This window comes from Ochlerotatus camptorhynchus, unplaced genomic scaffold (genome assembly GCF_037179485.1).
Source record: "Ochlerotatus camptorhynchus isolate MF236.1 unplaced genomic scaffold, CSIRO-AGI_Acam_v1.1 ptg000090l, whole genome shotgun sequence".
Taxonomy (NCBI): domain Eukaryota; kingdom Metazoa; phylum Arthropoda; class Insecta; order Diptera; family Culicidae; genus Ochlerotatus; species Ochlerotatus camptorhynchus.
Window position 1 is genome coordinate 569,158 of NW_027040580.1, and position 26,940 is coordinate 596,097.

General features: G+C 40.8%; 1 protein-coding gene across 3 annotated transcripts in view; it reads right to left on the minus strand.

The window, feature by feature from the left end:
- Positions 1-305: 305 nt before the first annotated feature.
- LOC135698558 (uncharacterized) overlaps positions 306-26,940 on the minus strand; it is a 95,252-nt gene continuing 68,617 nt past the window's right edge. For all 3 annotated transcript variants that reach the window (XM_065218591.1, XM_065218590.1, XM_065218592.1), the window contains exons 4-17: positions 19,209-19,376; positions 18,720-19,141; positions 18,529-18,639; positions 18,314-18,466; positions 17,863-18,251; positions 17,700-17,805; positions 17,237-17,626; positions 16,964-17,168; positions 9,687-9,894; positions 9,071-9,625; positions 8,686-9,006; positions 8,288-8,625; positions 7,873-8,231; positions 306-2,108 (exon numbers count right to left, since the gene is read on the minus strand). In XM_065218591.1, coding sequence (XP_065074663.1) covers positions 7,882-8,231; positions 8,288-8,625; positions 8,686-9,006; positions 9,071-9,625; positions 9,687-9,894; positions 16,964-17,168; positions 17,237-17,626; positions 17,700-17,805; positions 17,863-18,251; positions 18,314-18,466; positions 18,529-18,639; positions 18,720-19,141; positions 19,209-19,376 — 3,716 coding nt within the window. In that variant the 3' untranslated portion in view covers positions 306-2,108; positions 7,873-7,881. The remainder of the gene's footprint in view (positions 2,109-7,872; positions 8,232-8,287; positions 8,626-8,685; positions 9,007-9,070; positions 9,626-9,686; positions 9,895-16,963; positions 17,169-17,236; positions 17,627-17,699; positions 17,806-17,862; positions 18,252-18,313; positions 18,467-18,528; positions 18,640-18,719; positions 19,142-19,208; positions 19,377-26,940) is intronic.

Sequence of the window (26,940 nt, forward strand, 5' to 3'; positions counted from 1 at the left end):
TAATAATACACACATACAAATTAAAAGTAACAAATACAATATGACTTAAAAGATTTTACATCAAAAATGGCATAGATTTTGAACGTTTACTTCAGCACAGCTTCGGCGTCATTTTGTTCCATGTCTCATTACAGTTCTGAGAGCTGTAAGAATGTAATCATTGATTCCTTCCGATTCGATTCTGTTGACTGCTGCTAGAATTGGACTCTGAGTTTCCATTCTGAACTACTCTCCTATCGTGCTCCACAGTTTGAATGGCATGAAATTGAATGGTATGGCATTCTGGTGAATAGTCCTTGATACCTTTTACATTTGTAACTCGTTTCTCGGGATATAGATTGAATTGATCGAATTCTTGTGTGGTGATTTTGGTCACAGCTTGTAATTTGTGTTCATCGAACGGTTTGAAGGAGTTTGATAAATGTGGTCAATTTAAGTCTTATACGTACTGCTTGATTGTGTAGCTCTTAGGTGTGTCGAACTATCTACCTTTTTTGGTTTGCCCTTATGTTTCAAATCATTTAAAACACTAAAGTCATTGTTGTTTTGCCTAACGATGTATGTTTGTTTCATTTTTCACTTTTGGTTTTTTTAAAGGACCAGCCTTATTCCTCATACCAGATGAGAGCTTCTACTAGTTTTTGTGGTTTCTTTGTTTGTTTGTTCGCTACTTGTTACAGTTTTGCTTGTAACTAAGGTATGCTTTGGTATTTTCGGTTGCTTCATCAGTTTCATCTTTGTATTAGTTGTGGTTGTTTTATTTGACTTATGTTTCTCCTTTGTTTGTGGATAGCTGGAACTCGGTATAAATAAAATACAACACTCACACAAATATGCTATAACGACGATCTATTGGACTATGGGCTATTAGATTCTCAGCTGACTTCCAACATGATGCACCAATCTTTGTTGGACGCTTATTCACACTTTTACTTGGTTGGAGGCTCTGAACAATGGTGACACTATTCTGTATTGGTTTTTGTGCATATGGAGTTGAAAAAGTAAGTGTAAAAATTCTGTAAGTTGTTGTGTACAAAATAGCGGAAAATAGTAATAAAACTGATTGTACATTATTTGTGCTGCCTAACCTAATGAATTCTACTAAAAAGTAGACAATCACTAATCCAAAATGGAAGCCTAATGACAATAGACAACCTATGAGATAGACGGGAAGATAGTACAGTATTCAAAATCACACTTTTTTGTGTGCATATGAGGAACAGAACAATAGAGTTTTATGAGCTTCGACTATTTTTTTTATTTAATTTAGTGCGATTCATTTCATTGCAGTGTACGTTTGGGGGTTTGTTTGTGTGGATTGTGGAAACGATGAGACTTCCTGTTTCTATACCGTACACCATTTTTTCTCTCTACAATTGCTCAAAATCTATCGCTCCGCCTTAGCCTAGATAGTGATTCAATTCGAATGATTTATAACTATATAGTATCTGCCGTACTGATCCTTCTTCGTTTGTTCCATGCACACACATAATAATACAAGGATTTTTATTTTGTATTTGTTTGCTTCTTACTCATTAATGATTATGTTTTAGACACATTCTCTGTACGCTTATGATTCTACTGGTTTTTGCTGTGTTCATTTTCCGAGTGTTCCATGTTACTGTATATTCTAATAGTGAAATGCTGTTTGCTTACCGTCTCTTTAGCTTGGATATTTGATGCTTGAGCTAGCGCTGCTACAAGTTATGTTTACATTAATTGTCCACTTTCCAATCGCATTTGCTTCAAATAATTACACTGAGTGGAAGCTGCTCACAGAGTTCTATTCAACTGTTCCGGGTGTATGGGTGTTTAATATAATGTATTTGTTTTTGTTTTTGTAATTTGATCATGAATTAGGGCTAACGGTATTTAAGATTTGCATATGTTTTAACTATTTCTCCGATTTAGCGACGAATGCAGCGTTTGATTCATTGGTGAACTGCTTCTATAATTTTGGCGCTTGTACATATATTCGCAGGTGTTAGTTTCGAGTGGGGTCAGGTAAATCCTATTACTATGAGGTGCACTAACGGTCCGAGTATAGGTTTTGGTATCGATTTTCCTATATTTCATGGATTTGCTGCTACGAATGCATTGTTGGTTTGCTGTGAATTGCATAAGTTGAGTTATAGAATGGAAACAAATACTGTCAAATCATTTTTCATCTCTCTAATGCTCAGCGAAATCGTTTCTAGTGGGTATTATGCAAGAAGAATAATAAGTATCGTCGAAAATAATATACATCTATTCAGAGGACTTGCTAGACTTTACGCGACGACTCATTGCAGTATTCTTGAAAAGGGTGAACAAATTATAATAACATAAATACTATGAATACTACAAAAGCAAGCGCTCTGCATGTAAATCAAAGCCACACTAGTTGGACTCCTGTCTTGAAAGGCAAAATTGGTGACAACCAAAGAAGAAGGACAAAGACGTTAAAATAAAGAATTAATTAACAACAGAGTTCGAAAAAGTAGTGGAAATTTCTGTATATGATGCACATAAATGGAGCGTCACATATCATATACGTTTACATTATATATCATGTAAAGTTCTGACACATTTCATGCAATGTAGCAAATATTGTATACAAAAGCGCATCGTTGTATACAACAATATTTACAAGTTGCTCGGTTGCGTGAAATGAAATTCAAGTTTACGTGAACATTCAGTTTACATCACAATTAAAATTCCGAATTTTTATCTGTGATGAACAACAAGATGACGGAGTTAATTTTAGGACAACCACTCCCTCTTGAAAAGCACATCATGAAGGAGGCCGCAGTAGAGAATGAAACTCTTGCCTGTTCATGCTGTTTGTACAGCACCTCAGAAAATAATTCGATGCCCAATCTACACATCCTGCATTCCCATACGCCTTTTCTACACTTATATTGGTTTACTAGTTCTGATGCAGTGCTGCATTATTTCATCAATATCACGTGACAACGGACTTGCTACATTTTTCGATTCTCACTGACGAAACCCCAATTGAAATGTTAACTGACAAAATATGATGCGACATGATGTGCGTTGCTTTGCTTCGTCAAAACACTTTGACAGACAAAGTAGTCCGGCAAATTGTTTGTTTCAGATTGAGATTGTCGAAGACTGTTATTTTCTTCATTCCTCATCGTTTCGGTTGTCGTTTTATTGTATCTGTCAAAAAGTCGCGAATCATTGGTAAGCGTCTAGTTGCTGCCGACAATTTCGCATACGTGCATATTTCCAGCACATCGAGTAATTCATTAAACGTGTCACGTATCACAACCCTCCGCGGAACTGCTTTGAACGGGAAGGTAAAAAAAAATGCTGGTTGGATCAACCAAATGCTGTGATTATCATGGAAAAGTCCAGATTGAAAATTCAAAATTACGAAAGGAAAAAGCAAACTCTGAGAAATGATCGCAGTCGAGGTGAAACATAAGCTTGAATCCTTGCTAAGTTCTGCATCACGGCATGGATGTCACGTTCTCAGAATCAATGCTCAGTATGAACTCAACGAGGAATATTATAATAAAAAAGACCGTAATCCTAATCAAATAAAATTATATCTAAATAATAACCATCTGCACTATTCCTTACAAAAAAAAACGACAATACTCGTCTTTCCAGGATCTAAAGACTATGTCATAGCAACATACTTGGTGAATCTTTTCATCGTTTGGACTTTCTTCATCTGGGTTCTCTTTATTATTATTAGTATTATTATATTCCTTATATTCTAATCACCAAAGTATTCCGATTGCCCATTGGCGATTAAAAGCCAATGGAAATCTAGTAGCAGGGAGCCCGAGCAAAGTCTGGGATCAAATTGAAAACTAAATTTGATGTTGCGATTTTGCTGATAATGATTACTAGGGTTGCTATCGTTTTGGTCGTTTTAACGGTTAAAATATCAAAATTGAGAGTAAATAAATCTTCCTGTGACATCACATTGAAAACAATTTCTGCTATCAGTGAGAGCAAACTGAAAACTCAATTTGATGTACATTACTTCTGTTGATAACAAAACAAGTATTCAATTTGATGTTATGCTAAATTATATTTTTGAAGAGCAAATGTACAGCAAAATGAAAACAAAATTTGTTAACAAATTTGTCCATTGCGTAAACTGAAATCAAATTATGATTTCAGTTTGATGTTGATATCAAAACTTGATTTCGATTTGCTGTCATTTAGATGCTGAACTTTGCTCGGGAGGCGTCTTTTGATCTCCAGTTAAAATACATTTGACCTAAAAATAATATTTGAAGTATCAAGATGGCTTTTGGAAAACCATTCAGATCAGTTACATATCGAAAAACGCTTTAATTCTTTGTTGTATTTTTTCTGACTTCAATAACAATATTTCAATCCAAACAACGCATATAGACCTATTTATATTGATCGATTCTCTTCATCAATTTTCTCTTTCGTTAATAACTTGGCTACAAAAACGCCTCTGGCTGGTTTTGTAGTGGATCGCAAACTGACGTCATATATATATGGATTTATCGGCAGCATTCGACAGAATCAAGCACGATATTGCTGTGGCAAAGTTGGAAAGGCTTGCCCTCGGTGGTTCCCTACTGCATTGGTTCAGATCGTATCTCTGTGGTAGAAGCATCAGAGCCAAAATTAGTGCCGAATTGTCAATTCCCTTCCCCGCTCTGTCTGGTATTCCTCAAGGTTGCCATCTTGGGTCATTGATCTTCCTGTTGTATTTCAACGATATCAACCTGTTACTGAAATCCCATCGTTTATCCTTTGCTGATGATCTCAAAATCTACATGCACGTGAAATCGTTACAAGATGCTATAGAGCTGCAAGACGACCTGGAGACAATTTAAAGATGGTGTGAGATGAATTGCATGCCCTTGAATCCTAGTAAATGACCCAGTTAAATTTCGGCTATTCCTTGATGGGCACTCAATTGCAGAGGGAAAACCAGGTTCAAGATTTAGGAGTGATTCTTGACGAAATACTCACGTTCAAGCCGCATGTGTCGTACGTAGTCACGAAAACCTCACGAAACCTTGGTTTCATTTTTCGGGTAGCAAAAGAGTTCCAAGATGATTACTGCCTGAAATCACTATATTGCTTCCTGGTACGAACGACATTAGGATATGCTACTCCAGTTTGGAAGCCTCATTTCCAAAATGGGGTTGAACGAATCGAGTTGGTACAGCGGCGTTTTATCAGCTACGCTCTCCAAAGATTGCCTTTTGCTCCCTTTAATCTACCGAGCTACGAAAGCCGTTGCCTCATGATCCAGCTGGACACCCTCCAAACACGACGTGAGGTGACTAAGGCACTTGTCATCGCTGATATTCTAACCGACCGTATCTATTATCCTGCCCTGTTCAAGCTCGATCCCATGTGCTTCGAGGCAACTCTCTTCTCAGGATCCCACTCAGGAGAACTAACTACGGCGAATTCCGGGCTAATCGCCCTCCAACGGAAAACATGCTTTTGATTATAAAAAAAAAAAACAATAAATGATCCATAACAAATTTAAAAATGCTCCTTAAAAAACACCCAAATGATCCATAAAACCCCAGTGAAAATCCCTTAAAATGTATGAATGATCCATAAAAAATATGAATATGATCCATATTTTCAGTAAAATTTAGCAACACAATTGTAAAAATGAATGAATGAGCATTGAAATTGTACGAATTACCCATACACATATTACAAATGATCCATAAAACATTCAGCAATTAACCTTAAACTAATGACAGTTATCCATAGAAAATGAAGTTTCCGTTCTTTAAAATATAGCCATGATCCATAAATTAGACATAACGGCGCCGGTGGTGTAGTGGTAAGCGTGATTACCTCTCACTCCAGCAGGCCTGGGTTCAATCCCAGCCGGCGCCGCCGGGATGTTCTGAGGCATAACATCTCTGATCACGCCTTCCTTCGGATGGGAAGTAAAGCCGTTGGTCCCCGGTTCATGAGTTGATGGGTCGATAGGTAGGGTCCAGGTGTGGGAGCTGCCTTCCTGGCACGTCGGTAGCATTGGTGCTCAGCACGGAAAACAAGATCGACGGAAAAAACAAACCAAAGGAAAAAAAAAAATTAATTAGACATATACTGTTCATGTTTTGGACACTAACTTTTGTTCCAAAAACCTTGAAAAGATGTTCCATTACTACGTAGCTAATTAGATTTACTGGCATACCCGTGTTTTTAGTTAGAAGTGCGAAGCGACGGGTAAGCTTAACAAAAAAGCTTCTATAATAATCTTTTAACACTCTGAACACGATGCCTCTGGTCCCAATGTGTAACGGCAAACTTGTAATGTTTGAAAAATCATAGCTCAGCTATTTATTTACGAATTTCAAAGCTATGGGCGTCACTTCAAACTAAAGATTTTAAAAATTTATTCGGTATGAATAGGTTTAAAATCTATTGATAAATTGCTGAGAAATGATTTTGCAAACATTACCAATTTTTCATTACACATTTTACCAGTTGCATCGTGTTCGGAGTGTTAAGAAACATCCTAGGGAATATTTTATAAGCTTCTTTACGATGCTTATTCTAGACGCTCCGCTCTTCTGACTAAAAAAACACGGGAAGAAGATTAAACCAGATTAGCTACGCAGTAATGGGGCAATATTCCAAGGTTAATGGATGAAATTAAAAAAAAAAAAGTGTCCAAAACATGAACAATATATGTCTAATTTATGGATCGTGCTTATATTTTTAAGTGCGCAAGCTTGATTTTCAATGGATCACTTCATTAGTTTAAGTTTCATTGCTGAATGTTTTATGGATCATTTTCAATGTGTTTATGGGTAATTCGTGTAATTTCAATTCTCATTCTTTAGAAATTTAGCGGTACATTTTTACAATTGTGTTGCTAAATTTTACACAAAATATGGATCATATTGATATTTTTTAAGGATCATTCACTCTTTTTATGAGATTTCCTGCGCTGTTTTATGGAGCATTTGTATGTTTTTAAAGAATGTTTTTCAATATTTTATGGATCGTTTTATCAATTCTAAAGGTGCATACTTATGGCTGCCCCCTCAAACGGACGTTCAACCAAGTTTCTTCAGTTTTTGATTTTGACATGTCACGCCACTTTCTTAAAAGACAAGTATTGTTAGTTTTAAGATAACTTTTTATCATTTGGACACCAAACTAGTCTGTTGATACAAGAGCGTAGCCAGTTGGCCGAATGCCACTTCACCGAACGCCATTTCACCAAAAACCTTTGTGCCTCTGAGGACGTATAAAGATTTTTCGTACCTCGTTGAAAAAATTGATTCGCATTGAAAATGAAAACCACATGAAGATGGTGTTAGACGCTAAGCCATGCAATAGACCTAGAACAACACACTTATTTTTTTTTGCCAGCTCGGTAATTTTTTACCGAGATTTGCACATCGTTTGTCAACATGCCGTTTGTTTGCTAAGATTCAGCAAAACATTTTCCAAGACTCAGCAACCAAACGTCACTTTTGCTGAGATCTCAGTAAAACAGATTGCCGAGCACTCAGCTGTGCAAATCTCGGCAAAAAAATAAGTTTGAATGATATATTATGATAGATATAGAAATTGGTCATATCCTTTCTATATTCATCATTATCGTTGGAATCTCCATCTGTTTGAACCATATTCATTCCCTGAAAACACGAAGAAGAGCTCGAACCCGATTTGGAATCTTATCGTCAAACCTACTGAATTTATAACTTTAACCAACTAGCAACGATTTCGCATTTTAAGATCAATTGAATGAAGAAAATCGCCAGAAGTTGCTATTTAAACTGATAATATGCACTACTCCGATAATTTTTGGTTCTAATGGCATTTTCACCTCATTCACATTGAAGAAAAAAAACCTCTTTAGAGAACATAATCCCAAACCTTATCGATTTACTGCTTCAAATCGAACACCTTCCCGCAGTTTTCCTGTTTTCCGTAGACAATCGCTTCCTTGGATTTATCCGGCTCGGCAACTCCGCCACCCCGCAACTTCAGCGATATGATGTTGGTTCGGCCTTCGAGCGCGATCGCCAGATACTGTCCTCCGTTGAGGATCTCGCAAGTCGTGATCTTCTCCTGTGGAGTGTAAACGGCCAGCAGCTTGCCACTGTCCAGTTCCCATAACCGGATGGACATGTCACGACCTTCTTTATCACCAGACAGCAACATTTTACCCGATGGATCCAGCTTCAACAGCGTCACTGGTGCATTATGACCGCTCAATGTGCACCGGCAGTTCCCTGCGGAATATTTTCCTACAATATTGCTGAACATCAAGCGATAGGTAGCTACTCACCTGTAACCAGATCCCATATCAGAATCCGGGCGTCCTCTAGCCCAGCGATGACGCACGTGTTGGTTTGGGAAATCGCCAACGACACGGTATTGCAAGATGGTTTCCATTTTTTGAACAGTGTTCCACTTTGTAAATCGTACACAACGATGAAATTCGGACTAGGTTCGGCTAGCTCTTTGGCCACTACGCACACGTACGATCCCTCGTGTGTAATGGCCGATAGCGATGTGATGAAGTCATGGTGGGGTATTCTCAGGTCATATAACAGCTTCTTTTGCGATAAATGCCACACGAGTAATGGGAAGGGCTTTTGAGTTTCGTCACCACAAACCAGAATTCTGTTGACGAATAAAAGATATATTAGCAACCTTAACTAGAGATAAATAATCATCAACTACCTTCCATCTCCGGACACCAACAGCGAATTAAGGAATCTATCTTCACCGGCCTTGAACGTAGTCACGCAATCACCAGAATCGATATTCATTAGATTTACATACATTCGGTTCCTGGACAAACACACCAAATGGGATGCATCGTGCAGTCCAAAATATGGCATCTTTTGGTTCATAACACCTTTTAGTGTGACCTTGAACTTGCCTTCGTCTAGATTTACGATCCTGATTTCTCTCCTACATAGTACAGCGACACCATTCTCACCGACCGGACAGATTGCCGATGGCTGTGGCACTCCCAGCAGTGTTCGCACTTTGCTGCACCTGCAAGCAAAGACATTGTCAGTTGATCCAAGACATCTATAATCCACCCCCCACCGAGACTTACTTCGCAACGTCCCACACGCAAATCTCCTCCCGGTCCGTACTCAACGAGATAACGAAGAACCCATCTATGTTCAAATTCATTATCAAATCATACCCCATTGTAGCCTGCATCTTATCTGTATCTTTCTTCTCCGCTCCATCTTCCGTCACGCTCGGTTCACTGTATTCCAACTTCTGTAAATATGTAACCGGACTGGAATCGATGAAATCACGCCACTTCTTCAGAACTTCGTTTCCAGCCAAGCTCGAACCTTCGACCTTATTTTTCGCCTCTATACACACGTACAATAGTGAAAACAACTGCTGGCCATCGTAGTTCAGTGCCTTGAAATTCTCCTCGATGAACTTCTTCAACAGCACCAAATGACCGAACGCTGGACTGCCGCCACTGTTCGCCAAACAAATATCATTCAGCAAATGAACACATCCGGTAGCAGTAAGTTTTTCGTGAAGCCAGCTCAGGTCGGTTAAGAACGACGACGTAGCGAAGGATTCTCCGCTGGCTTGTAGCTTGTACTTGTGGTATGGTAGTTCTACGAATTTTCTAATGTTGAAGCTGAAATAACCAACCGAGCTCAAATGTGATTTACTCAATTTGATGAAATCAACCCCCATACCTTCTCTCCTTTCCCTTCTTATCGGTGTAGCAGTTCGGTTGTTTCTCAAAATAATCATACAGAGTTTTGTGCGCTTCTTTAATGTCCGTGTCGTATCGCTTCCTAGCTACCTCTCTGAGCGTTTTGTCCACTATGATTATGTTTTTGTTGTGCAAAAGTAATGGTCCCATCTTCCAGCAGAAATGCGTCCATAGCTTGGTTGTGGACCCTGAGAAATGATAAAAAAAAGCCCAAGTGTGATTCAATCTGGCTGCCGCTGAAATCTCAATAGCAAGTACATTTTCCTTAAGTAAAAAACCAAAAGAACCGTTTCGGTTTAATCATACCAAACTGGGCACGACCATATATATAAAAACATTTAATTGTCTAAATAGTAAAAAAAATAGCAAAAGGTGTCAAATATGTTATTTAAAGGGTTGTTAATGACGTCAACACATCTAACATCTGCAATGCAAATTCCCATTAATAACTCTAGGGCCTTCGTGAAACTATTGAATAGGGCAAACATTTAGTTTGGCTTAAGAGCCCATTTTTGTCCTATCGAGCAGAAAACATCGAATATATTTTTTTTTTATAATTTCGGCGTAAACGATTCAATTATATGATTGGTACGATACTATTCTTTAAAAGCTACAACATAACAATATGAGTATTTACACCATGTATTATCAAAAACAAAATAAACGAATCCATTTTCCATTCTAGTTTGGCCTTCATCCGTATGATGACGAAATAAATCCATTGACGTTCCATTGACGAAATTGAAACTCTCAGTGTTGTATTTTTTACAAAAAATATAGATAATGTGTGACTCTTTATCACATACGGTGCCGTCCGCGTCGGTAAGGAGACATACTAGTTCGTTTTCGAGTTTGGTTCGCGTTTTATTCGCGGAAAGGCTGTCAAGCCACACTTGCGATGGTCAACGAAGAACGTGTCCAACTCCTTCTGGATGTCTTGGATAAGGCGTACAACACATTTTTGGAGATCCAAGGAGAAATCGAGAGGTACGATGATCCAGAAGCGTTGGATCATCTCACGGAACGTGTCTCGAGAATTCGCAAATGCGTTACAAAAGGGTTTCTGCTCTCGAAATGATCCGAAGATCAGCACGAGTCATTGCTCAACATTACGATAGTTCAACAGCAAGCATCGGTCTTCCATCTCCGTCTTCCAAAGATCGACCTTCCGAAATTAGATGGTGATTTTTTCCGATGGATGGCTTTTCTGGATACGCACAGCAACAACGGCATCCCAACGGTAGCCAAACTTTAATATCTGCTTCAATCGCTCGAAGGTGAGACTTATAAAACCTTCGAAAGCATCGATATCATAGCGGACAACTATACGACAGTCTGGGATAGACTTTTAAAACGGTTTGACAACAAACGACTCCTCAAACATCAACTCTTCCGAGCCATTGTACTCAAGGAATTGGCACAGGACCTACACGATCTGGTTGATGACTTCCAGCGTCACGTCAAGGCACTGGAGAATTTAGGCGATCCTATCAATCACTGGGACACACCACTGACAAGCAGACTGGCGTACAAGCTTGACCCGACAACTCTGTAAGCTTTCGAGGAGAAGACAAGTGGCCAGAATAGCGTGAAGTACGAGGAAATGGTAGAATTCCTGTACCAGAGGATCCGCATCCTAAAGTCTGTGGTTTCCGAGATGTACTGCCGTTCTCAATCCAGATCGATGAAGGTGACCGGCAAGATCGCTCCGAAATCAGCCGGACGCACCGCTGCAACAACTACACTAAGAAATACCAGCTGTTACGTCGTTTGTTCCGAAAGTCACACGATTTACCAGTGATCGGCTTTCTACCAGATGACTGTTTCTCATCGCCAAGTAATAGCTTCCAAGCACAGGCTTTCCTGGAATTGCATGTTTTCCGGTCACCTCAGCAGGCAATGTAAGCCAATCTAAGGTTTTTTTTTTTTCTTTATTACCGTGATTTTTAGCCGTAGTTCATCCTGCCTAAAATATAGGTTTCAATTTGACATGAACGTGACGTATAACCGGCTCTGATTACCCAACGAATGAGACAGACAACGTTTTAAAAACTTGATGTAAGGTGAGGATTAGATCGGGTCTATGGTGCGGACTGGGTGCGCGAACAAAGTAGAGCTCCACCGTAGGAGACAGTGCCGGTTCGGCGGAGAAACCTTTACGGCAGAAAAAAAAATAGAAACGTGAGGAACACACGATCAGTGCAGCCACCGACGGGGGGCTAGATTTGGTCATACAAGTGCGCGTTCAGAAAGGCGATCAGCGCAGCCAACGTCGAGGGATCGTAACAAAGCAGATTACTGACGTTCTCCGGGAGTCCATGTTGTCCGCGTAGCTTCTGGAACTCCGGGCAGACACACAGCACGTGTTCCACCGAGGCGGGGATGCTGCAGATTGAACAGACCTTGCGGAAAGGTGTCCCATCCGCAGGTCCTTGTACTTTTGGCTGTCCGGCCAGGAGCGTACGGTTCCCTTGATCTTCCTCAGGAAAGTGGTCCGTGACTGGAACCATTCCTGCTGCCAGGCTTCCATAATGGTATTCACAATCCAACGCCGAGGAGAGGTACGTTCCTGGTGCAGCGGGGACGGGATGCGTCGGATTCCTCCAGTCTGTCCGCAGCCTCGTTTCCGGGAACACCGCAGTGTCCGGGGATCCACGTAAAGACGGTTGAAGGTGGGGCGTACCGTGTAATAGCTTGTATCCAGGGGTGGCTCGGGGCTTCGGCTTCCAGCGCTTGGATGACGCTGTGTGAGTCAGTTAATACGAGGATCGGTTGATCTTCCGGAGTGATGGCTGCGTCTAGAATAGCTGCGGCTTCAGCGGAATAGACGGAACCCTCCTCCGGTAGACTTTGATTCGTTGCAGTGTTCGGTCCTGCCACTCCGAGTCCAACTCCAGCCCGCGACCGCGATCCGTCCGTAAAACGATGAACGTGCCCCGGATAAACCGACCCGAGAAGCTCTGCAACAGAACGTCTCAAAGCTACAGAGCTATCTACGGCTTGTTCGTGTTTAACAGAAAATTGGTTTATAAAAGTCCCCTGTGGTAGATAGAGTTGGTGTGGAATAATAATTATGAAATAAATAAAAACTTGAGAGGTGAGTCAAGTAATGAAATACTCAATTTGAGTTAAACTAAATTAGAGTGAAGCATGGCAGAAGTGATAATAGAGAGATGCGAACAAAATCTCATGCTTAGTGAGGGGAAATTCTGACACAGCACGAAGATATAAAAACGAGCGACCTAAGCTCGTAGAGGTCATTCTTGTAACTAACTTTGGAAGCAACGGAGACCAAATAGCAGCAGCAGCAGGAGCAGCAGCAGGAGGAGCAGCAGCAGCAGGAGCAGCAGCAGCAGCAGCAGCAGGAGCAGCAGCAGCAGGAGCAGCAGCAGCAGCAGCAGCAGCTGGAGCAGCAGCAGCAGGAGCAGCAGCAGCAGGAGCAGCAGCAGCAGGAGCAGCAGCAGCAGGAGCAGCAGCAGCAGGAGCAGCAGCAGCAGGAGCAGCAGCAGTAATAAAACAGCAGTACTGGAAGCAGATCAGCCGAGATTCGTGTAGCCGTGACCGAGGCTGGAAACCTCGGTCCGGTCACGACATCCCCCTATTGTCTCCTCTTCCTCTTAGCATGAGATCAAATCCACTTCTCATGGTTCCACGTTTCCGACTGATTCTTAGCAAACTACTAGATCGAACGCTTCTGAATCGGCGAATCCAAGCTTTGGAATGGCAAGCAGCATCGTTCTTCTCGAGACAGTTAGTCTTATGGTCATCGATCAGTTTGGAATGGTACATCCCGCAAGAACGCTTCTCAATTCCGGATCAGCATCGAACCTCATGTCAACCAGCTTTGCCAATAACATCCACGGTAAAACGTCTGGTATCAACATTTCTGTCGCAGTAGTCGGACAGTCAGTGCAAATAAATCGCAAGCTGACACCCACGATCAAACCCAAATCCACTCCGATCTCCACCACGCTCGAATTTCTGCTGATAGCACCACAACACCTGAAGCTTCCATCCACTCCAAATAACGTTGAGTCATGGAAAATTCCAAACAAACCACTAGCTGATCCGCAGTTCGACATACCAACCTGATGATTGATTGTGATCTGTACAACAAACTACACACTGGTAGTAGACTCTCCTTGGAAGATGGGCTCCCACTGCTCGTCGAAACGTCCTTCGGCTGGACGATCACAGGTCGCATAAGACGACGAACCACTGCAAACCAATCAGTTTCGCTTCAGCTATCAGATTCGCAGAAATTCAGGGAAATCGTTCCCGCGGAGTCCGCTCCCACTCATTGGACATTCGATTCGTTTTACTCCGCTATCACCGGGCACATTCCGCCGGTTATCCGTCGTTCCACCAATTCGATACCAGGAGAGTCCCCCTCATTCCCACAATCGCTATACAAATTCGCCAAACCTCTCACAAAATATCAATCCGCCATGTTCGATACCGCACATACCCCGCCTATCGTCATATCGTTGATGATATTGAACCACTTGTAACCGCTTCGAACGATAAACTCACTTCCAAATAGCACCAATTCGCACTGCAATCACTCGCCAAAAATCAAAGTCAAGCTGCTTCAGTTGCCGCTTTGCCGAAATCATCCGTCGGCACATCGGTCGTGATTCCACAGCCGATTACAACCCGCAGCACGACCTCAGCTCGTTAACTTCATTGGTCGTATGCAACGCAACACACTGGATTACGAGAAGGATACGGACACTTCCCGCAGGCAGCCAAGTTCCATTATGGGTACAATCGCAGCCAAGCCTGGTATAGCCGGTTTTACACTCGATACCGCTCAGAACCAACATCAATGATTTCTCGAGGTATACGACAACGTAGTGCACATCTGTATAACCTGCTCGAAGTCAGCCCTGAACACCGACGATAACCATCTAGCTAATAAAATCTTGAAATTGTGATGCCTCGTGAACCCTCGATGGACGATTTTCTCAAAGATTACTTTGGCTGACCAACTCTATAGACTGGTATACACAGATTTTATGGACATTTTTGTTTTATAATAACGGTCACAGAGACACCGTGCGGAGAAGTATGCAGAATAAAGGTTCACCATAAAACTACAAATAGGGGAGTTTTGGGTAAAAATAAGCCATCGACATTAAATTTAAAAAAATCTCAAAATCTAAAAATCTACAGGACATACATAACTAGTATCTTCAGTTGTAGAAGAGTTGCTCAAAATGACATTGACTTGAATCCTGATGAATGTGGGCGTCTTAGTGGAATACCTGTATAATGAGAGAGAGAAGGATTAGTATTTTCCATTTAATTCCGCTACTTTATTTGCTTATCCTTGACAGATACGCGTATTTCGTCTACAATGTGCAGACTTCTTCAGTGTCTTGTACTATTACGAGTACAAGACACTGAAGAAGTCTGCACATTGTAGACGAAATACGCGTATCTGTCAAGGATAAGTAAATAAAGTAGTAGAATTAAATGGAAAATACTAATCCTTCTCTCTATCTCTCTTTAGATATTGACTTGCTCTAAAAACTTGCCGAATACACCATCCTTCTATGATGCTTTGTTAAAAAGATAGTTACAGGGCCACCCTAGCGGCTGAATTCCGAAACACATGGATGTCACCAAACAAAGGCCCAGATGCTACTGTGACCACTGTGCGGCGGTGTCTTAACCCGTTAACGCCTAAGTCGTTTTTGGCCTCCGGACAATGCACGATATTTCCAGGAGTTAGCCAAGGACTATTCTTGCACTATTTCAAAACGGAATGTTAAGGATATTTCAAGGATTATTCTGGATGATTTATGTTCCTAATTTCTGACATGACATGATGTAAGAAAAAAAAATGCTGATCTACAAATAGATCACTGCATATATATATCAAATTTGTTTTTTTTAATGTTCACTTGACACCGCATATAAAAAAATATCTTCTACCTACAAAAGTAGAGGTCATATAGGTACGTGCAATTTTAAAATTGCTATGTATACTGATTGATTCAATTTGACATCATGTTCCTGCGAAATATTGTTGTTACACTACAACATCATTTTCTACATTTCTACCTCTTCAATCGTTTACATTTGGATAATGTCAACGCCCATTGCTCATGTTATATCCACTTACCTGTTTTAATCCCTAATCAAATTTCAATATCCTCGTGACATTTTGTAAAATTTGAGAATCTAAAATTTTTTCTGCTATTTTGCAACAACCCACTGGAAATTCATTTAGCAAAAAATCATAAATTTTCAGAAATGTAAAACATTATTATTGTCGTATATAAAGTAGACTGATGCAAAATTTGATTCGCTCCACAGTGCTCAAACAGTTCGGAATTAGGTCCTGATTAGCCTCCCAAAATTTGAACTTTTTTAGTAAGAGACTGACTTGGCACAAATCGTTTGATGTTTAAATGGAAACTAATATGGGAAAACCAAAATGTTTGTTCATATCTATCTAAAAATTCACCAGTTCACTCTGGTTAAGAAAATTATAGCTGCGCTTGTTGAAAATTTTCTCAGCTACAACTTCGTTCAAGACCACATTTCGAACAAATGTAAGGAACAAAAGTTATGAATGATTCACGTCACTGATATCTTATGATGATGCTCAATCAACTGTTCAGCAGGCAACATTGATGTTTCTGGCGCGTAGAATACAGGACAAAAATCATGGCTACTATGTCACACTGCAGAATACACTGGAGTCGCTTTTTACGCGGTTTTTTTTTACACGGTTTTTTTTACGCGGTTTTTTTTACGCGGATTTCGGAATTTACGCGGTTTTTTTTTACGCGGATTTCAGAATTTACGCGGTATATCGCTTTTTACGCGGTTTTTTCTTACACGGTCTTTTTTTACTCGGTTTTTTTTTACGCGGATTTCGGAATTTACGCGGTTTTTTTTACGCGGATTCCGGAATTTACGCGTTTTTTTTTTACGCGGGACGTATCACCCGCGTAAAAAGCGACTCCAGTGTACAGTGTTGCCCACAATTCAGCTGCTTGATCATGCCATAAGGTTATCTATCTCTTAAACAATTAATAACTATTTAATTTGACGTTTGGCTGAAAAATAATCTTTTTCAAAGTAGTAGCTAAGAAAATTTCCCATAAGAATAGCGATAGTACTTGTTAACAGTAAAATATGGAAATAGGTTAGAAGACAAAAAATGGATGCTAATCCCTCCAACAAGCTCCCGTTTCCTCTAAAAGACCTATATAAAGCCAGTTAATTTACTTAAATACTTACCCGTAACTAAATTAGAATTCCTAATAAGCGTAGTAATCTCTGTTTCCAGTAGACCCTCCCTGGCCGCTAGCATTAACGAGATAATGAACCTAGTAATAACGCCTGTGAACTTTTCCTCGAGAATCACAAACACCTTCTCACTAATGTGCGACACCGATGTGTCCGAGAGATCTGTGACTCCAAGCCAAGCTAGCCACCAAAGTATCTAAAACACGAAAAAAACAAATTCAATGCATTTCCGGTCCTCACAATTCTGCAATGTATGCACCATACCTTAGCTTGAATAGAAATCTTCTCGTTTGACTTTTTCCAACTATCAGGTAACTGTAAAGCGCCGTTTGCCGAGTAAATGTCACCACCGCCGAAGCACAGCACATCCTCCCACTGTTCCTGGGTGAACGGAGTCAGATAGAGGAAACTTTCGGCATCACCAATCTTCTCCTTCAGCCGCTTTAGAACAACGTCTTCCGTTCCAAACTGATCCTGGTTGGTGCAGCTCGACGATACGGTCAGAACCAGTTTCACAGTCTCCAGCAGTTCTAGCGGCAACCAATCGAGCTCATTTAAGTCGCGTAGACTGTCTATCGAATCGATTAGAATTGTTATCTGCTGTTTGCTGCTCTCGATCAACTGCTTCAGCGTTTCCGAGTAGGATTCGATGGTCTTAAAGACAGGAGGCAGAGAAATCTTGTGAGATACAGTGGTTTGGAAAAAATCAGTTATGGCATATTCTTACATGATGGCACCGAGTTGGTTCACCTTTTACCAGCACCGAAATTTGTTCCGTAATTGATCCCAGAATTGAGGTCACATCGGAACTCATAGCTGTTAAATTGGTGTATCTGAAAGAAGGTTAGGTTGATATATAGAACATGGATTTACATGTATACCCCTTGTACCTTAGAACTAAGTGAGAATCCGGTAGCCAAGTGTGGATATTCTGAGAAATCTTGGCCACTAGAACGCTCTTTCCTGCACCTGTTTTGCCGAAAATCACCAGTGGTTTCCGCCGATTGCTGGTAAGGTACTCCTTCACCCGATCCGTAATGGAAAAGTTGGCGCAATTTTCGTTTAGAACACGTGAGTGGCGGTTAACCTCTTCGATTTCGCTCAACAGCCGTCGATCCACCCCGTACGTGCACAGAGGAATCGAGTATTTGCTCATGTGTTCATCGACTATGAGGTCGATCTCGGTAGATAAGCAGTTTTCCAGTAGTGCGGCAAACTGGTCCTGTTGCTGGGCAATATTCGCTGGAATACGAAGAATGTGCTTCTCGGTGAGGTGATTCTGGAATTAACAGAATTAGGAATGTGCTTAAGTTTGAAATCTACCCAAACGAAAATGACTACCTTCAAATCATTTTGTATGTTCGTTAATCTTCGAACCACCTCAGCTTCCGCCGATGAAGAATTTTCCGTAACTTTCAACGGTGCACTCGAACTTTGAACCCAAATGCATCGCTTGGACAGTTCTTGGTTGATAAGAACAGTGTTGTTAATTTCCTGTAAAAAAAAACTTCGTTTCATACCATTCTCTCGCCAGTATGTTAACTATAAATCACTACCTGTTCAACCACCGTTGTCAGATAGGAATCCCGCAACTCCTTGGAGAAGATGTCAATTAAAATTTTCAGCAACGTAGAGAGTTCTTTCTCCGATTCCTCCGCCGTTAGCTTCTGAAATGACATAAAACAATGTCAACATGACCATGAAACCGAATGACCTCGCAAACACATTGCACTCATAAATCACTCACCAAGTTATTTTTGGCATTCAAGCGGTAGCACGCTGGCTGCGATTTGTCATCCAAAGTGTACCACTTCTCCAGAATGGCACGGTCCTGTGGATAAATCTCGGCCGTTTGTAGCACCGTCGTAAAGTCTTGACTTTCAATCGTCAACGGCAGTAGTGGGTCACCCAGCGTGGAGCTTAGGAACAGTATCGGGATAAGATAAGAATCACACGACTGGCGAGCGATTTCCGCCAAACAGTTGGCCGCTACATCATGTCCACCCTGTGCCTCCAGCGGGCCGCTGAGCCACTTGTTCACGTTGAAGCTGCTACCTTTTACCTGCATCACGTGCAGGTCCGAAACGTGCAGCTCGAAGCCTCGGCTTTGACATTTTTGATTTAAACCCTTGAAGACATCTCGCAGCACGGCCTTTTCCGCCTGATATCCTGTAGGGGAGAGTTACGTTAGCAAGCAAATTACCGTAAACCTGGAGGGAACACTTCATCAACCAACCGTCATCAGCTGCCAATATATAGAGGACGATTTTCTTATATTTATCCGTACGACGACTGGAAGCTGGCTTTCCGTACAGCGGTGTAAGATTCTGTGGAAGATTCTGATGCACTGCCGCGATATCACATGGAGGCATTGCGGTCATAGGGCTGTTGGATGTTGAATCAGCTGTAACATAAATTGGAACAGTTAAATTATTGATTGCTCAGTGGGCAATAAAATGCAGTTGCTTTGTCAACTGCTAGCCTTAAACATAACATAGAAAGAAACAGCAATGGGGTTATTAAAATATTATTTGAAGTTTAAATATATTATTTAAGGACTATTTGAACCTACAACAGTGCCCAGTAGTCAGGGGATGTTCCAACCTAAATCGGAATCAAACCAGCTGTCTTTAGCATTGTCTAGCGTTACTGTGCCAATACTTGACAAGGCAACGGGAGGCCCACTGATTATAATAACACTGTAATCCTGGGACGATCTGAACAAGACAGAAACCATTGTCAAAAATCGTAAATCGATTTGACAGAAGGTCTTTGGAGACTGTTTCGCTATAAGTCAGATGAATCTTCCGATGGAAATTGGCGATCTAACGATAGCGCTCGGGCGGATAGGAGAAATTAATAGAAGAATGATGATGGTCTCAAAATTTTGCACGTTGAGGTATAGAAAAGCATTTAAGTATTATCCGAAAAAAATATTTGTCATTTTTTTAAAAGCTGCTACGGAGGAAGAAACCTCAAGTCTACCCGATAGACGTATAAATTTAAATTTTTATTTTTTTTTTTCTTAGTTTTCGTTTAGATCTTTAGATTTAAACTTTTCTAACATTGTATGCACAATCAAATTGATCGCGCACCGAACTTTGTTTCCCTACGTTGTGATATATTTAATAGATAAAAACAGACCGACTGTTGGGCCATCCTGCCATGGTGGAGGCATACGAACTATTGGCTTTTTATTTGTTATCGTCTATCATTCAATACAATATTAAACAGTACAGAACAAGACTATAGACACTGTATATACAAGTAATGACATCTGTGTGTTGATGGAAACATCTTTAGTGTGTAGGGTAGTTACACATATGTTCGACGTGTGCCCAAACACAAATTTATAGAAAATACTTTATTGATTAAATAAAAGCGTTTTTAAAATATTCTCCCATACCTCACCGTGCAAAATTATGATACCATCATCAGTTTTATATTTCTCCTATTTGCCACAAGTGGCGCTTTATGCTATCGTTAGATTGCCAATAGTTGAAAAAACCTGAGAATGTCAAGATGGCACATGTTCCGGGTGAAGTCTAAAGAAGCTTCCTGGCAAATTCGGAAGATACTTCTCGAGGAAATCAGATGAACTTTTCCCGAGCAGACGGAAAATACTTCTAACAGAAACTGGTAGAAACTTATGGTCAAAAGTGGCAGATGAAACTTCCGAGAGAAATAGTTTTAAAAAAAATCTGAGAATGTCAAGATAGTTCTTCTCGGGGAGGTCCGAAGGAACTTCCGGGAAATGTTAGAAGAAAGTTCCGAGTGTGAAGTCAGAAGAACCTTCCGAGTGAGGTCAAAATATGTTTCCTACCAAAGTCGAAAGACACTTCCAGAGAGAGTAGGCTGTGCGTGTGATCGAACCTGACGTTTGTTTTTTTCCGTGGAGTTTTTTTTTTAATCTATAATTGGTTGCTGATCTGGCCAAAACTAGGCCCAAGAGACAATTTTACGTCCCTATTATTTGCCACTGAAAAGCTGTTCCGAAACCAAGTAGAACCTCCACGAGGCGTCCCATCATTTGTCCCATAATTAGTTCCATCATTCGTTGAGTCGCAGCGTTGAACCTGACTATTGCCCACGAAAAGGCTTGCCAATGCACATCAAAAATCGACCACATAGGGGAATTTACGTATTCTCGTCAATCTAAGCAGCGTCCGAACTTCTAAAGGGTGATACGGTCAAAATTTGGTCAAGGGAAAACGCGTGTAAATCGGTGAAATCATTTATTTAAAAAATCAAATTAAATTTCTTTTTCAAGTTCAATTAGTATAAAATTCAGGAAAAATATTCAGTTAGGCTTCCGCTTTTCCAAATCCGAATTGCCGGGCCTTACGCTTGACCCCTGCCATCAGATTTTGTACAGCCACCTTGTCCACCTTCTTCGCCGCAGAAAGCCAGTTTGCCTTGAACTGCTGCTCGCCCTTAGCAGTTTTTTTGGTCTTCTTTAGGTTCCGCTTGACAAGCCCAGTATTTCTCAATTGGGCGGAGCTCTGGCGTGTTGGGAGGGTTCTTGTCCTTGGGAACCACCTGCACGTTGTTGGCGGCGTACCACTCCATGGCCTTTTTACCGTAATGGCAAGATGCCAAATCCGGCCAAAACAGTACGGAACAACCGTGTTTCTTCAGGAAAGGCAGCAGACGTTTATTCAAACACTCTTTCACGTAAATTTCTTGGTTGACAGTCCCGGAAGCTATGAAAATGCTGCTTTTCAAGCCACAGGTACAGATGGCTTGCCAAACCAGATATTTCTTTGCGAACTTTGACAGTTTCATGTGCTTGAAAACATCTGCTACCTTTCCCCTTCCTTTTGCCGTATAAAACTCCTGTCCCGGAAGCTGCTTGTAGTCGGCTTTGACGTAGGTTTCGTCGTCCATTACCACGCAGTCAAACTTCGTCAGCATCGTCGTGTACAGCCTCCGGGATCGCGCTTTGGCCGTCGTATTTTGTTTATCATCGCGATTTGGAGTCACTACCTTCTTGTAAGTCGATAGTCCGGCTCGTTTTTTGGCTCGATGCACGGTTGTAGACGATACACCCAGCTTATTTGCGGCATCTCGGAGAGAGAGGTTAGGGTTTCGCTTGAAACTACCGGCAACTCTCTTTGTCGTCTCAGCGGCTTCCGGTTTTCGATTTCCCCCCGATCCAGACTTCCTGGCTGTCGACAAACGTTCCCCAAACACTTTAATTACATTTGTAACGGTTGATTTGGCAACTTTTAGCGATTTTGCCAACTTTTCGTGCGAGTAGCTCGGATTTTCGCGATGCGCGAGCAAAATTTTGATACGCTGCTCTTCTTGCTTGGACGGCATTTTGACAACTGAAGAGTGAATTCCAAAATCAAAATAGGAGCAACATTCTACACACACACACCTTCAAAATGAGGGGTGTTCAGGTTTTTTAAATGCAAAATTGAAAGAAATACGTCAAGTTGATATTGACCAAATTTTGACCGTATCACCCTTTATTAGCGATTTCTCAGCGTCACACACATACATGACAGGTTTGTTTGTTGACATTTATCTGCTGTTTGCTGTTCTACCAATTCCAATCGACAGAATTGATCAAAACGGGTTGAACATGTTTTTACAACGCTCCAAACTTCTCAGGTGAGAGTGACTATTGTCGGCAGTCTCTTTTTCTTCGGCACCCTTTCCATTTGAACTGCGTGTTAACCAGCTGTTCTATTATCGGCAACTCGAAATCAGCCGTATTTTGTAGTATGTATATTTCATTTAAAGAAAAATATGGTATAACAGGAATTCACAGTCGTAAAAATGTAATCAGATTGAAGCTGAAAAGGTAAGGAATCGGCTTAATACATTCAGCGAAGAGTTTTGATGGGAAAATACAGTGAAATAAACGTTTCAATTTCGGTTGCCGAAAACAGTCAATGGGTGCCGAAGCCATAATTTACCCTACATCCGAATATTTGTTTATCTCAAATCGACGGAAGACATTCCGCGCAACTACCATAAACCGGACTAGTTCATGTTGAACTTCGTCAAGCTTCGTCTACAATTTGGACTTCTACATCAACACATGTCAAGCAGCCTTCAGGTTCAATTGGCTAAACTTAGGGAGTTCGTTCCATTTTGTAAATTTTTATCTTTTCAAACCAGTAACGTTGGGAGATCACCTTTTTGTGGTGCGTTACTGGTATAAGATCTACCACCGAACCCTAGTCGTGACAACTTGAATCTAGGAAATCAGGATTTTCCAGTTATCAAAGGATCACATTTTTAGTCCTTGTTACTTTTTATGACTTGATAATAGTCCTGATGAATGTGGGCGTCTTAGTGGAATACCGAGTTTTAGTACAAGACACTGAAGAAGTCTGCACATTGTAGACGAAATACGCGTATCTGTCAAGGATAAGCAAATAAAGTAGTGGATTTAAATGGAAAATACTAATCCTTCTCTCTCTCTCTTGATAATAGTGACAAGACTCGCGTAGTGACCACCGCCGTTATGCATTTCTATATTGTATATTTCAAATAAAAAAATATTGTTTAGGTTCATAGAGTTTACATAATCCTTTTCCCTTTTCTCTTTTCAGAAAGCGAGTGATGGCGCATAGCCATAAGTCATAAAAAGCTAGGACAAGAGTTAGTGGTCATACCCTAACCGTCAGAATAAAATGGAGCATCACTTAACCTTTCTAGCTTTGATGCTTCCAACGACCAACCAATCATATAATTACCAAAATCGAAGCGGATGGTACGGCATGTCCACGTTTCATCCATTTATTGGATTCTGAAGCATCGTGTTTAAATCATCGATTTAAACAGGCCCGATGTTTGCTGAATCATCTTGCCCCTTAAATGCTGCATAGTAGGCCTAGCCGTTTTGATATGTGTGACGCATCTTCGATGTGAAACATATATCAAATAGACAAGAAAAATCATGTAGGTATATATATCATTTTCCAGGATGCTTTCAAGAACTGGCTGTGTTGGTGTTAGATTAGATTAGATTAGATTAGATTAGATTAGATAAGAAAGTCGAAAGACACTTCCGGAGGAAATCAGATCAACTTTTCCCGAGAAGACGACAGATACTTCCAACGGAAACTGGCAGAAATTTCCAAGGGGAAGTTGAATGAGACTTCCGAGAAAAATCAGAAGTAATTTCGGGGTAATCTAAAAAAAAGCTTCCCTTGGATACCAGAAGACACTTTCAAAGAAAGCCGAAAGAACTTCTGACGAAGTCGAAAGAAACTTCCAAGAGAAGACAGAAGTATCTTCCAGGGGATACAGGAATCAATTTGCAGTTTCAGGAAAAGCCAGAAGGACTTCGAAGTCAAACGAAACTTCCTAGCAAAGATTGCAAAAAAAACTTCCTAGCAAAGATTGAAAAAAAAATGTTTCAATAAATTTCTAAGAAGTTTAAAGAGACTCCAGAGTAAATCCTGGAAATATTGAATAAACTTTCGGAGATGTTGGGTGAAACTTTCAAGCGAAGTCGGATAAAACTTCTTGACGAAATCACAAGAATCTTTCCGAAGAAGAAGGAAGAAACTTCTAGTGGGAAGAATGTTCCGAAGGCAATCACAAGAAACTTCCGGCAGCGGCGCCGGTGGTGTAGCGGGAAGCGTGATTACCTCTAACCCCAGCGTGGGTTCAATCCCAGTTGGCGCCTCCGGGATGTTTTGAGGCATAACATCTCTGATCACGCCTTCCTTCCGAGGGGAACTAAAGCCGTTGGTCTCCGGTTCATGGGTTGATATGGGTCGATAGGTAGGATCCAGGAGTGGGAGCTGCCTCCTTGGCGTCGGTAGCATTGGTGCTCAGCACGGAAAACAAATCAAGGAAAAAAAAGAAACTTCCGGTGGAGAAATTGAAAGAGACTTTCGAGAAAAGTCAGAAAGAAATTTCGGCGAAATTAAAATAAATTTCCCAAGAAAGTCGGAAGACATTTCCAAACTTCTAAGGCAGTTGAGATTTTTCTAGGGTGAGTCAGAAAATATGAAGCAATTTCCACTTCTAGAGAAAGCCAGTAAAACGTCTGAGGGAAATTGTAAGAAACTTTCGGGGAACTTTGGAAGAAATTTTCGAGAAAGTTGAAAGAAACTCCCGGGGTAAGTGTAGGGAAGATGAAAGAAACTTCCAAGGAAGGATGTAGAAAACAAATCGGGAAGATGGAATAAGCTTTCGGGAATCCGGATCTGCATTTTCGAAACAAAGAAAAAAAAAATGAACTCTCCGCAGAATCGCATCATTTCGAGCAATATCATTTTCGTGTAAGTCATTGTGTTTCTTGTTATCGAGTCACGATGAAGGTTCCTCCTTTCAAACATGACTTGACTATTGCTTGTGTCGTCTGTCAAGTGCTTCAGTTCAAAGACTTGTTTCTATTGACGCAATGAATGACTCGAAAACTGCCTCCTTCGTTTTTTCAACTTTCACTTCAATTCGGGCTCATTCGACTTCTCAAGCACCGCGTCGTCAAGCATCAAAATATAGTATTCGCCGGTTGCCGATAGGGATGGCATCCGGGTTATATGTATTAATAATATATTACTTTATATTAATCGAAAATTAAATTAACGAGGCAATTCTGGATTCCAAGATGGCGGCCATCGGGGACAGGAAAAGTCTCAAATACCCTACAATATGGGTATTTTCGGAACGGGGACGACAGGAAGGTGCCGAAAATCGATATCCGACGCCATTTTGGAATCCAAAATGGCAGCCATGGGGGTTCAAAAAAAGTGCCAAATACCATACTATAGGGTCCGACGCCATTTTGGAATTCAAAATAGTAACCATCGGTTTTCGGAAGTGTCAAATACCCTAAGATATGGGTATTTTAGGAACGGGAACAACGCGTAGATAAAAATCGATATCCGACGCAATGTTGGAATCTAAGATGGTGGCCATCAAGTTTCATAAGAAACGTGTCAAATACCCTAAGATATGGGTATTTTTGGAACGGGGACAACGCGTGGATGCCGAAATCGATATCCGATGCCATTTTGGAATTCAATATGGCAGTCATCGGGTGTCATAAGAAGTGTCAAATACCCCAATATCTGGGTATTTTTCGGAACGGAGACGACTTGTAGATGCTGAAAATCGATATTCGATGCCTGCAGGCCATTCGACACTTTTTCTGAAATCGGAATCCACCATCTTGAATTTCAAGATAGCTTTGGACATCGATTTCTGGTTTTTTGATGTCACCTCGATTAAAAAAAACACATTGACAGTATTTCACAGTTTCTCTCAACCAAATCCGCCATCTTGGGTTTAAAGAGGCCATACATCAATTTTTGGCATCTACGTCTCATCTCCATTCTGAAAATAACCATATTTTAGGGTATTTGACACTTTCCCACAAAACGGAAGTCGCAGTCTTGGATTTCAAAGTGGCGTCGAATATCGATTTCCGGCTTCTAGACGCCATCCCAATTCCAAAAATACCTATATTGATGGCTATTTGACAATATTTCCCACATGTTCTGAAATCGGAAGCCGCTATCTTGGATTTCTAAATGGCGTCGCATATCAATTTTCGATCTGTAGACATCATACCGATTGCAAAAATATTAATATTGATGTGTATTTGACTGTATTTCCACTTTTCTTAAGTCAGAAGCCGCCATCTTCGATTTCAAAATGACGTCGGGTATCGATTTTCATCCTCTAGACATCATTTGAATTCCAAAAATACCTTTATTGATAGGTATTTGACAGTATTTCCCGCTTTTTATAAAACTGGAAGTTGCCATGTTGGATTTCAAAATGGTGTCTCATGTCAATTTTCAATCTCTAGACGTCACCCCGATTAAAAAAATACCCATATTGATGGGTAAACAAACCACCCGACAATGATAAATATGACATCCACATGCACAGATCTATGCGGATACGCTTAAATTAACCGATTGAACAATCAACAAGAGTCATAAAAAGCGCGAAATTGGATCGAACAGCTTCGCTTAAGTGACAATGAA